Source organism: Cetorhinus maximus, chromosome 2, assembly GCF_964194155.1.
Source record: "Cetorhinus maximus chromosome 2, sCetMax3.hap1.1, whole genome shotgun sequence".
In the NCBI taxonomy this organism is placed as follows: domain Eukaryota; kingdom Metazoa; phylum Chordata; class Chondrichthyes; order Lamniformes; family Cetorhinidae; genus Cetorhinus; species Cetorhinus maximus.
In genome coordinates, this window is record NC_135880.1 from 111,467,768 (window position 1) to 111,481,535 (window position 13,768).

At 49.5% G+C, this 13,768-nt stretch overlaps 1 protein-coding gene across 1 annotated transcript in view; it reads right to left on the minus strand.

Moving 5' to 3' along the window:
- Positions 1-9,911: 9,911 nt before the first annotated feature.
- The window catches only part of hsd17b3 (hydroxysteroid (17-beta) dehydrogenase 3), a 59,409-nt gene continuing 55,552 nt past the window's right edge, over positions 9,912-13,768 (minus strand). Inside the window, exon 12 of the mRNA XM_078556988.1 lies at positions 9,912-9,992. Coding sequence (XP_078413114.1) covers positions 9,912-9,992 — 81 coding nt within the window. The remainder of the gene's footprint in view (positions 9,993-13,768) is intronic.

Here is a 13,768-nt window from a genome sequence, read left to right on the forward strand (position 1 = left end):
GGAGAGTATTCCATCACACTCCTGACTTGTGCTTTGTAGATGGTGGACAGGATTTGGGGAGTCAGGAGGCGCTTACTCACCTCAAGATTCCTAGCCTCTGACCTGCTCTTCTAGCCACAGTATTTATATGGCTAATCCAGTTCAATTTCTAGTCAAAGACAACCCCCAGGATGTTGATGGTGGGGGATTCAGCGATGGGAATGCCATTGAATGTCAAGGGGTGATGGTTAGATTTTCTTGTTGGAGATGGTCATTGCCTGGCACTGGTGTGGTGCAAATGTTACTTTCCACTTGTCAGCCCAAGCCTGCATATTGTCCAGGTCTTGCTGCATTTGGACATGGAGGCCACAAGGGGATATGAAAAAAAAGTATAAGAAAACAAAGATATACAAAAAACTTGCAAAGGATATCAAGATAACCCAAAATAAGTTAGATGGTCGGGAGCAATGTGAGCCCTTTGAAAATTGATAACAGTGATATTGTCAGTGTAGAATGGTGCTGAACATTGTGCAATCATCAGCGAACATCCCCACTTCTGACCTTATGTTGGAAGGAAGGTTATTGATGAAGCAGCTGAAGAAGATTGGGCATAGGACACTACCCTGGGGAACTCCTGCAGTGTAACTGAGATGATCGACCTCCAACAACTACAACCATTTCCTTTTTGCTAGGTATGACTCCAACCAGCAGAGAGTTTTCCCCCTGATTCCCATTGACTCCAGTTTTGCTAGGGCTCCTTGATGCCACACTCGGTCAAATGCTGCCTTGATGTCAAAGGCAAACACTCTCACCTCACCTCGGGAGTTCAGCTCTTTTGTCCATGTTTGAACCAAGGCTGTAATGAGGTCAGGAGCTGAGTGGCCCTGGCAGAACCCACCTGAGCATCTGTGAGTAGCTTATTGCTAAGCAAGTGCCACTTATCAGCACTGTTGATGATCCCTTCATCACTTTACTAATGATGGAGTAGACTGATGTAGTGGTAATTGGCCGGGTTGGATCTGCCCTGCTTTTCATGTACAGGACATACCTGGGCAATTTTCCACATTGCCAGGTAGCTGCCAGTGTTGTAACTGTGCTGGAACAGCTTGGCTAGGGGCGTGACAAGTTCTGGAGCAAAGTTCTTCAGTACTATTGCCAAAAGGCTGTCAGGGTCCATAGCCTTTGCAGTATCCAATGCCTTCAGCCATTTCTTGCAATCACGTGGAGTGAATCGAATTGGCTGAAGACTGGCATCTGTGATGCTGGAAATCTCTGGAGGAGGCCAAAATCTATCATCCGCTCGGCACTTCTGACTGAAGATTGTTGCAAATGCTTCAGCCTTATCTTTTGCACAGCTATGCTGTACTCCCCCACATTGAGAATGGGGATATTTGTGGAGTCTCCTCCTCCAGTGAGTTTTTAATTATCCACCACCATTCACAACGGATGTGGCAGGGCTGCAGAACATAGATTTGATTCATTGGTTGTGGAATCACTTAGCTCTGTCTATCACTTGCTGCTTATGCACGCTTGGCACGCAAGTAGTCCTGTGTTGTAGCTTCACCAGAATGACACCTTATTTTTAGGTATGCCTGGTGCTGCTCCTGGCATGCTCTACTGCACTCATCATTGAAAAAAGGTTGATTCCCTGGCTTAGTGGTAATGGTAGAGTGGGGGATATGCCGGGCACACGAGATTGTGTTTGAGTACAATTCTGCTGCTGCTGATGGCCCACAGTGCCTCATGGATACCCAATCTTGATTTCTAGATCTGTTCGAAATCTATCCCATTTAGCACGGTGGTAGTGCCACACAACACAATGGAGGTTATCCCCAATGTTATCCCCAAAGACAGGATTTCATCTCCACAAGGTGGTCACTCCTACTGATACTGTCATGGACAGATGCATCTGCGGCAGGCAGGTTGGTGAGGATGAGGTCAAGTATGTTTTTCCTCTTGTTGGTTCCCTCACCACCTGCCGCAGACCCAGTCTAGCAGTATGTGCTTTAGGACTCGGCCAGCTTGGTCAGTAGTGGTGCTACGGAGCCACTCTTGGTGATGGACGTTGAAGTCCCCCACCCAGAGTACATTCTGCGCCCTTGCCACCCTCAGTGCTTCTTCCAAGTGATGTTTAACATGTAGGAGCACTGATTCATCAGCTGAGGGGGGGGCGGTGTGTGGTAATCAGCAGGAGGTTTCCCTGCCCATGTTTGACCTGATGCCATGAGACTTCATGTGGTCCAGAGTCAATGTTGAGGACACCCAGGGCAACTCCCTCCTGACTGTATATACCACTGCGCTGCCACCTCTGCTAGGTCTGGCCTGCCAATGGGACAGGACATACCCAGGGGTGGTGATGGTGTTGTCTGGGACATTGTCTGTAAAGTATGTTTCTGTGAGTATGACTATGTCAGGCTGTTGCTTGGCTAGTCTGTGAGACAGCTCTCCCAATTTTGGCACAAACCTCCAGATGTTAGAAAGGAGGTTTTTGCAGGGTGGACAGGGCTGAGTTTGCCATTGTCATTTCCGGTGCCTAGGTTGATGCCAGGTGGTCTGTCTGGTTTCAATCCTTTTACACGTTTTTAGCAGATTGATACAACTGAGTGGCTTGCCAAGGCATTTTAGAGGACAGTTAAGAGTCAACCACATTGCTGTGGGCTTGGATTCACATGTAGGCCAGACCAGGTAAGGACATCAGATTTCCCAGATTTTTACTCATTCAAATTTCACCATCTGCCATGGTAGGATTTGAATTCAAGCCCCCAGAGCATTACCCTGGGTCCCTGGATTACTAGTCCAGCGACATTACCACTATGGCACAGATAATTACATCTTTATTTAGCATTGAGTGAGCCACATTCACCAGCCTAGAAACCATAGCTCTGTCTAAATTAATGGATAATGGATGAAAGACTAGATTATATGGGTTTCATTTCAGAGAGATGAGTGAATTTTTAAGGTTGTTTATGACTTGGACCCACACTTTCAATCAGTGTGCATCCTCCCCACTCCTTTCACATTTTATCCACTCTCCTGAAAATGTGAACTCGTGACAGGAAAGAAGAGCTAATGGTCCGGGTGTGATACATGAGATAGGGTAGAATGGGACAAAGGTGAGGAGGGGGAGAATGGGACGAAGGTGAGGAGGGGGAGAATGGGACGAAGGTGAGGAGGGGTAGAATGGGATGAGGGGGAGGGGGAGGAGAAGAATGGGACGAAAGGGAGGAGGGGTAGAATGGGACAAAGGTGAGGAGGGGGAGAATGGGATGAAGGTGAGGAGGGGGAGAATGGGATGAAGGTGAGGAGGGGGAGAATGGGACGAAGGTGAGGAGGGGTAGAATGGGACGAAGGGGAGGAGGGGTAGAATGGGACGAAGGTGAGGAGGGGTAGAATGGGACGAAGGGGAGGAGGGGTAGAATGGGACAAAGGGGAGGAGGGGTGGAATGGGACAAAGGGGAGCAGGAGTAGAATGGGGCAAAGGGGAGGAGGGGTGGAATGGGACGAAGAGGAGGGGGAATAGAATGGGAGGTGTGAGGAGAGCGAAAATGAGACATTAATGAGGAACACATCCGAATGGTACAGTGCTTTCCCATTCCAATAGTGGTGCCTGTATCCTACCAATGGAACCCCTCTTTCCCACACCACTCCTTCAGTCAGATCCTGCTTAATCTTACACCAATTTGCACATGGCTTGGGTAATAACCCAGAGATTATAACCTTGAGGTCCGCTTCTTTAAGTTAGTTCCTCGTTCCTCGTAATCTTCAAACAGGACCGCATGCCTACTCTTGCCTATGTTTTTGGTCCCAACATTTATCACAACAACTAGATTCTCCCAGTCTTCAATATGCTTTCAAACTGGTTCAAGATGTCCCTCACCCTACCACCACGTAGGCAACATACCATGCGGAACTCTCAATCCTGATTACAAAGGATACAATCCATCCCCTAATTATTGAATCCCCACAAGTACCACATTATGCTTCCCCTCCCACCAACACTCATTCCCCGCACCACCACCCCCCAACCCCTTGGACAGCTTCCTGCTCCAAGGTGCTATGATCCACATTCTGACTGTCCTGTCGGCTGTCTTTATGCTCATCCTCACAGGTAGCAAGTACATTATACCTATTGAGTAGGATCAGCTTTTGCAGATCCTTGTTCTCTCACTCACCTGGGTTCCACTTACTCTTCAAATTCCGTCTCTGGATTGGTGCCTTAAGTTGAGATCACGTTGTGCACCACACCTGCTGCCCCACATTCATGCTGACACCGGAAGTTCTAATCTAATAAGGCGGCTGCATTAAAATGGCACAGGCAGGTGTGCTAAAAGTTCTTGTGGGTTTCCCACTTGCTATTACACTACCTGTTCTCCACTCACCCACTAGTGTCCATGTGTGAACCTTGGGGTCATTATCAGGGTCTATATTTCAATGATCGAACTTTATTATGTATTTGGAAGCTTGATGAAAGTTACAGTAACATAGAAACATAGAAAGTAGGAGCAAGAGTAGGCCATTCAGTCCTTCGAGCCTGCTCCACCATTCACCATGATCATGGCTGATCGTCCAACTCAATAGCCTGCCCCTGCTTTCTCCCCATATCCTTTGATCCCTTTTGCCCCAAGAGCTATATCTAACTCCTTCTTGAAAACATACAATGTTTTGGTCTCAACTACTTTCTGTGGTAGCGATTTCCACAGGCGCACCACTCTCTGGGTGAAAAAATTTCTCCTCATCTCAGTCCTAAATGATCTACCTGTACCCTCAGACTGTGACCCCTGGTTCTAGACTCCCCCACCATCGGGAACATCCTTCCTGCATCTACCCTGTCTAGTCCTGTTAGAATTTTATAGATTTCTATGAGATCCCCCCTCATTCTTCTGAACTCCAGCAAATTTAATGCTAAATGACTCAATCTCTCCTCATATGTCAGTCCCACCATCCCAGGAATCAGTCTGGTAAACCTTCACTGCACTCCCCCTATAGCAAGAACATCCTTCCTCAGATAAGGAGACCAAAACCGCACACAATATTCCAGGTGTGGTCTCACCAAGGCCCTGTATAACTGCAGCAAGATATCCCTGCTCCTGCACTTGAATCCTCTCGCTATCAAGGCCAACTTTCCATTTGCCTTCTTTATCACCTGCTGCACCTGCATGCTTACCTTCAGCGACTGGTGTACGAGGACACCCAGGTCTCATTGCACATGCCCCTCTCTCAATTTATAACCATTCAGATAATAATCTGCCTTCCTGTTTTTGCTACCAAAGTGGATAACCTCACATTTATCCACATTCTGCTGCATCTGCCATGCATTTGCCCACTCACTCAGCTTGTCCAAATCACGCTGAAGCATCTCTGCATCCTCCTCACAGCTCACCCTCCCGCTCAGCTTTGTGTCATCTGCAAATTTGGAGGTATTACATTTAGTTCCCTCATCTAAATCATTAATATATATTGTGAATAGCTTGGGTATCAGCACCGATCCCTGCGGTACCCCACTAGTCACTGCCTGCCATTCGGAAAAAGACCCTTTTATTCCTACTCTTTGTTTCCTGACTGCCAACCAGTTTTCTATCCATCTCAATACACTACCCCCAATCCCATGCACTTTAATTATACACGCTAATTTCTTATGTGGGACTTTGTCGAAAGCCTTCTGAAAGTCCAAATAAACCACATCCACTGGCTCCCCCTCATCAACTCTACTAGTTACATCCTCCAAAAAATTCCAGTAGATTTGTCAAGCATGATTTCCCTTTCGTAAATCCATGCTGACTCCATCCAATTCTGTCACTGCTTTCCAAGTGGTCAGCTATTAAACCTTTTATAATGGACTCTAGAATTTTCCCCACTACCGACATCAGGCTGACTGGTCTACAATTCCCTGTTTTCTCTCTCCGTCCCTTTTTAAATAGTGGGGTTACATTAACTACCCTCCAATCTGTAGAAACTGTTCCAGAGTCTATAGAATCTCAGGAGATGACCACCAATGCATTCACTATTTCTAGGGCCAATTCCTTAAGTACTCTGGGATGTAGATTATCAGGCCCTGGGGATTTATTGGCCTTCAATCCCATCAATTTCCCCAACCATTTCCCTACTGATACTGAGTTCTTTCAGTTCCTCCCTCTCACTAAACCCTGTGTTCCCCAACATTTCTGGTATGTTATTTGAGTCCTCCTTTGTGAAGACAGAACCAAAGCATGTATTTAGTTGGTCAGCCATTTCTTTGTTCCCATTATAATTTCCCCTGTTTCTGACTGTAAGGGACCTACATTTGTCTTCACCAATCTTTTTTTCTTCACATTTCTACAGAAACTTTTACAGTCAGTTCTTATGTTCCCCGCAAGCTTACTCTCGTACTCTATTTTCCCCTTCCTTAATCAATCCCTTGGTCCTCCTTTGCTGAATTCTAAACTGCTCCCAATCCTCAGGTCTGTTGTTTTTTCTGGCCAATTTGTATGCCTCTTACTTGGATCTAATACTATCTCTAATTTCCCTTGTAAGCCATGGTTTGGCCACCTTTCCTGTTTTACTTTTGCGCCAGGCAGGAAGAAACAATTGCTGCAGTTCAGCCATGCGCTCTTTGAATGTTTGCCATTGCCTATCCATCATCATCCCTTTAAGTAACATAAGTAAGCTTGTTAATGTTCGTTTTTAGACAGACAAGAATATATTGGGCAGGATTTTATGTCCTGCGGGCGGGCACACGCCTGACCTGATCGGGCATAAAATAGAACGCGATGACGTTGGGCAAGCCAACGTCATTGCTCATTCACGTGATATTTCGGTTAGCGGGCACGCGTGAGAGTTGGCAGTGTGCCCGCCAACAATTAAGAGGCCTATTAAGGCCATTAATCAATTAATTGAAAACTGTTCTTCGCTGCCTGTCCAACCTTACGGTTGGCAGTCGGGCGAGTCAGCCACGCGGCCTTTGGATTTTTTAGGAAACTTCGTCCATGAGCGGATTGAGGTTTCCAACATTCATATTTTTTTAAATAAAAATGTTTTGACATAATTTTTTATAATGGGCAGAATTTTTCGCTCGGCGGGCAGGCACACGCCCGACCCGCTCGAGCGTGAAATAATGCGCATTGACGTCTGCCAAGCATGCCAATGTCAATGCACACTCTCGCGATCTTTCACTCGGCGGGCACGTGAGGGAGACGGCGGTGCACCCACCATTAATTAAGAGGCCAGTTAAGGCCCTTGACACACCAATTGTCTCCTGAAAGTAGCCTATGCGAATTTTCAGCCATTGCACGGGCAGAATGGGCAGGCAGGCCACAATTTGCAAAAGCTCATCTATGGGTGGGATACAAAGGATCAGCAGCATTGTCAAAGTTAGTGAGGAGTTTTGGAGATCGTGTGCTGATGGTTGCTTATGTGAACTGGACAGCTTCATCTCGCTTCACAGCTGCATTCTGAGCATTTCTAGGCTTCATTTCGGGACTCACTGTTGTCTTCCAGGCCCCCGGAGGATTCAGACTGCATGGGACCTTCCAGGTATCAGACAGCCTTCCATAACCCTGGTGATGGGGATTGTGGTCTCTGCTTGTGGCACCTCTTCTGAGGAGGAAGAGAAGGGCAGAAGGGAGAGGAGGCCAGGTGTCCCAATGCAGCTTCCAGGGGAGGGACCTGTGGGAGGAGAGGCAGAGGCACAAGGGGGCAGGGCCAGCTGGCAGTCCAAGGCAGAAGGGCCACTATCCTGCTGCCAGGGTTTATAAGCGGCGATGCAGCTACCTCAATATGTCTGAGGTGCAATGTCGAAGGAGGCTTTGCCTCTCCAGGGACAGAACGACCTCCATTTGTCAGATGATTGGGCCCGAGATCACCTCTGACTGTGTGGGTAGACACCCCATGCCAGTGGCTCTGAAGGTCACAGTGGCCCTCAACTTCTATGCCTCCGGCTCTTTCCAGGGGTCAGTGGGGGATCTGTGTGGAGTCTCCCAATCAGCTGTCCATATTTGCATCAAACTGGTGACAGACGCTCTATTCAGGCAGGTATTGGCTTTCGTTCATTACCATATGGACAAGGCTAGCCAGGCAGAGCGAGCCAGAAGTTTCACAGTGATTGCTGGCTTCCCCTGCATCCAGGGTGCCATCGACTGCACACATGTGGCCATCAAGGCGCCAGCGAGTGAGCCGAGTGCCTTCATCGACAGGGAGGGATTCCACTCCATGAACGTGCAGATAGTGTGTGATCACAGGATGCAGGTTCTGCAAGTGTGTGCAAGGTATCCTGGCAGCTCCCATGAAGCTTACATCCTGAGACACTGCCATGTGCCAAGGCTCTTCAGCGTTCCAGCCTGACTGGATGGATGGCTGCTGGGTGACAAGTGCTATCCCCTCAAAAAGTGGCTCATGATGCCTCTCCACCATCCAAGAACAGAGGCCAAGCAGCCTTACCTCCACAAGGGCGGTGGTAGAGAAAACCATCGGTCTTCTCAAGATGCGCTTCTGATGCCTGGACAGTTCAGGGGGCGCACTCCAATACCCCCCCAGAGTGGATGTCACTGATAGTGGTTGCAGGCTGCGCTCTCCACAATCTGGCACTGGCAAGGGGGGACGCAGTGGAGGAAGAAAACGCAGCTGTACAGGCAACAGATGATGAGTCCAGGAGTGAGTCCGAGGATGAGCACGGTGAGGAGAACGCTGAGGGCACAGACGCTGATTTGGGTAACCTCCAGGGAGGCAGGGACACCCTGGACGCTTTGATCCAACGCTCCTTCACCTAGCCCACCAAATAAGAACCACCACCACATGCCAGGGCTGCAGGCTCCATACTCGATCCCAGAGAGGACCAGTTCCTTGGCCACCAACATACACTCTGTGCCTGTGCAATAAAGTTTCAGGAGACATGCGTCCATCATTACATAATGGCTTTTCCTGCACCTACAGGACAAATGAAGCATACAGGGGCCAATAGCACAAAATAAAATCTCATGTAATTGCGCATGTGAAATATAGACAAAATAAACATTAACCGGTGTTGTTTATCACACCATTAAAAACATGAAAGCAAAAAGGGGTAACAAAATATCACCCGTGATAAGGCTGTCTTGTGCTTAAGGTGTACATTTACATTTGCGGGTGCTACATCTAGGTGCTCCTCCCTCATTGGCACCGGCATTGGAAACAGCCTGCTGACTCTGCTGCCTTGTTGGCCTTGATGACCTTGGCGGTCGTCCTCTGGCCTGTGGAGCTTGTGAACACCCCGTGTGGGAGGGAGTGGCCGGTGCCATGGCTGGCATCTCCCCAGTCGCCGGAGCCTCATCAGATGCCACGGTCACTGGCAGAGGGGCGGAGGACCTGCTGCTGTCACCCTGAGAGGAACCCGCAGAGAGAACAGGCAGCTCGTGCGCCAACATGAGGTCACTTTGGACCTCCCTGCTCACCATTGATGGATGGGCACCTAGCTGGGATAGTGGGTGCCCAATCCATCTCCCACCAGACAATGACCAGCTGAGGTCATTGCCAGTGTGAGGGCTTGCAGGTCCAACCCCTGATGGAGTCCCTGGAGGAGCCTCTACATGACAGTCACCACTCTCTCCATGGACGAGGCATTGCGCTTGGCCATGAGGGTCAACGCAGTGGTCATGCTCTGCAGGGACTCCTCCCAAACGGACACCATGGCATGCATTCCCTCATGTATCTCCACCAGATCTTCCCTCACATCCTGATGGACTTCCAGCATCTGCTGCCTAATGGACAACTCCAGAGACCCATCATCAGCCATCGACAGAACATGTTTCTGTTCCCCAGCATTCCTCTGACTGCTGGCACCCTGGGCACTCTCTGCCTCTGCCTGCACCTCAAGCGAGTGTGAAGTGCTCTCACCAATGTGCACCAAGATACTAAACAGCAATGTTATGCCCACTGAGGTGCTGGTATCTGTGCTGGTGCCTGCTTGACAGAGAGGGTGTGACTCAGGTGCGTGCTGAGTATGGTGGTCTTCTGGGGTCAGAGTGGGCATTCAGGGTCCTCATTGTGACCACCTGCTGGTGAACCTAAAAGGGAGAAGAAGGACATATCATTAGTTTAAGTCATGACACTATCATGTTGCATGCCAGGCATCCTGGTAAGAAAACAGAGATCTGCATCATGGTGCCCTCATCTTTCGATTATCAACGGAGACTCCGGTTTTGAGGCTCACATCAATACAGAGACTACACTAGAATCAACAATAATCAACATTCCCACCTCAGTGCACCGCACTCTTACCTTCGCCTGACACCCCAACCTCTCTGTGGCCAGTTGACCGAGGTGCATGCCACCTCTCGAGCGACAGGGCCTCCTGCTCATAGCGCATTAGGATGAAGAGATGTGGGGGCCTTGCGCCAGTCCGTGACCTCTCAATGTTGTTATGGGATGTCTTCTCCTGAAAGGAAAGAGGAGCATTGATTAGTCCGCTCTCTACCTGCTGCGCCATTGCAACCCCAGCTGAGGAGCACCTGTCAGGGTTCAGCCAATTCGAGGCCCTGGAACCACAGGCACTCAGTCCACGCAGCCAGGGCTCACCTTAGTGGTCAGATACTGCCTCATTGACAGTTGCCACTCACACTCTAACACCCATGAGGCCCACGGGGGAATGCCCAGTCCTTAGCTGTTCTGCACACTGACCCATGCCAACACGGTACTCACCCTTCCCAATCACAGCAGATCACTGAAGCGCTTCCGGCACTGCACCCATGTGCGCCTCACCACGTCGTGGCTGCTGACGCTGGATGCCGCCTCCTCCGAGGCCTTTTTGGTGAGGTGGGGAGGGCCTCCTCCTGCCGTCTCTGGGGGCAAGGGTTTCCCTCCTGGCTTTCACTTCCTCCAGGAGGGCTGCGAGGCACTCATCGGAGAAACTCAGGGCTGACTGAGGCGCTGACCTGCCCTCCTGCCCCCTGTGCCCAACCGCACAATCGAGAGCTCAGCGTCCTTCCGTGGCAGCCTTCCAGGGGCTGCCCAGGCTGCTTTTGAATCAGCCGCCAGGTCACCATTGGACCTGGCAGACATTAAGCCCCCACCCCGCCCACCCCTTCTCAGAGCTTCCCCAGCCGCCTTTCAAGCTGGGTGAGCCTTAATTGGCGTGAAATTGCGGTCCATTCACAATCGTGGGCGGCAGTCACCTTCCCGACCACCCCTGCCGAGCCCGCCCACCAAGGGCAAAATTCTGCCCCATGTTTCTGTTCATGTGAGTGTGTCCTACGTGGGGACATTTTCTTACGATTTTCAAATTCTTTATTTTTGCTTTTAAGATACTTCAGCTCCCTGAGGCGGCTCTCTACCTTCAGGGAGCTTTCAGTGCGCGCTCCCCCGCACATGCACAGACTTTTGCATTGACACTCCTCCCGCCCCCACCCCGGCCAGCCAGCGTGAAAATGCTCCTGGGCCCGCCCCCCCGTGCCCGTCCCCCAGCCCGCCCTCCGCGCCCGTCCCCGTCCGCACCCGTCCCCGTGCCTGCCCTCCACGCCCACCCTCCGCGCCCGTCCCCGTGCCCACCCTCCGCGCCTGTCCCCGTGCCCGCCCTCCGCGCCCGTCCCTGTCTGCACCCGTCCCCATGCCCGCCCTCCGCGCCCATCCCCGCCCTCCACGCCCGTCCCCATGCCCGCCCTCCACGCCCATCCCCGTCCCCGCCCTCCGCGCCCGTCCCTGGGCCTGCCCTCCACCATCCCCACCCTCCGCACCCATCCCCGGGCCCACTCTCCGCGCCCGTCCCCAGACCCACCCTCCACGCCCACCCAACAACCCGAAAATCTTGCCCATTGAAATAAAGGCAAAATACTGCAGATGCTGGAGATCTGATATAAAACAGAACATGCTGGGAAAACTCAACAGAGCTGGCAGCATCTGTGAAGAGAGAAAGAGTTAATGTTTCGAATCCAATATGACTTCTTCGGAACTGAAGAGAGACAAGAATGTGATGGGCTTTATGTTGTTGGAAAAGTGGGGAAGGTCAGAGGGATCAAAAGAGAAGGTCAGGGATAGGTTAGAGGGTGGGAGAGATTAAATTACAAAGATGTCATGGAATAAAGGACAAAAAGAGTGGGAATGGTAGTACTAAAGGAACAAAGCAATGGTCCAAAGCAGGTTTTAATAGCAGAATAAAGGTCAATACTGTCAGGAAACAAAACATGGGAACAGGATACAGACTAGCACAAAGGGAAAAATACAAAATGGAATACATATATATTATATGAAAAGATATTCAATATTTTTGAGTAAATTTAAAATCGGAATACAGTAGTATAAGCAATGTGAACTAGATTAAAAACAATGAACTAGATAAAGATAATGCTCCACTCAGGGTTGATTGTTGCTCCAACTTCTGGAAGGATTCTGCTGCTGGTCCATGATTTTATCTAGAAACGCATCAGAGTAACTAATCCAATGTGGGATTTTGCCGAAAACATAGCCCTAAAGTAAAGAAACCCTGATTAACAAGGTGTATTGAGTGTATTTTATTGTTACACTGAAGCAGTCTGGGAAGAGTGTCCTCTGCAGTCACTGTCGCCGAGTGAAAAAAAACAAAGAGTGACATCACAGGAAAACCGTAAGTTCATTGGCTGGTGAGTAACTGCTAGTTTGAACTACCTCTTCTAAATTGATTTCAGATTAAATGTGACTACTGGGGCCCAGGATCGGAGGCCTAACACTTCAGCTTCATTTCAGCAGAGAGAGCGAGTTCCAGTTGATTTTTAAAAGTGTATTTGGAATCTCTATTCTAACTTGCTTTCAGATTAAAGGTAAATAGGAGAAATAATTTACAGATTGATAAACTAAAGACCAGCAGGAAATTTAAAAACAAATTGAAAAACTAATTAAATAAAATAGAGATGCAGGGCCAGGCGACGTGTTGTAGCTGCATGATGTGGGAGCTGGTGGACCCCATTGTGGTTCCTAGTGACCACATCTGTAGCAAATGTTGGTTGCTCGAGGAACTCTGGCTCAGAGTTGGTGAGCTGGAGTGTGAGCTTCAGACACTGCAACACATCAGGGAGGGGGAGAGTTACCTGGACGCTGTGTTTCAGGAGACAGTCACACCCCTTAGATTAACTACCTTAAATTCGGCCAGTGGTCAAGGGTATGAGGGTGTGACTATGAGTGAGGCAGGTAGAGAGATCCAGAAAGTAGCACTGCAGGAGCTTCAGCCCTTACCCTTATCCAACAGGTTCAAGATTCTTGCTCCCTGTGTGGGCGAGGGCGGGGACTGTAGGGAGGATGAGCAAACTGACCATAGCAGTGTGGTACAGGGAGCCATTCAAGTGGGGGGAGAAAAAAGAAATGTAGTTGTAATTGGGGATAGTATAGTTCGGGGAATAGATACTGTTCTCTGTAGCCAGGATAAAGAGTCCCGAAGGTTGTGTTGCCTACCTGGTGCCAGGGTTAAGAATATCTCATCTGGGCTGCAGAGGAACTTGGAGTGGAAGGGGAAAGGTCCAGTTGTCGTGGTCCACGTAGGTACCAACGATATAGGTAGCACGAGGAAAGGGGTTCTGCTGAGGGAATACGAGCAGCTAGGGGCTAAATTAAAAAACTGAACCAAAAAGGTAATAATCTCCGGATTACTATCTGAGCCACGAGCTAATTGGCACAGGGTCAATAAGATTAAAAAGGTAAACGCGTGGTTCAAAGATTGGTGTGGGAAATGAGTTTGAATTCATGGGACATTGGCACCAGTACTGGGGAAAGAGGGAGCTATTCCGTTCGGACAGGCTCCACTTGAATCATGATGGGACCAGTGTCCTGGCAAATCGCATAACTAGGGTTGTAGATAGGACTTTAAACTAAATAGTGG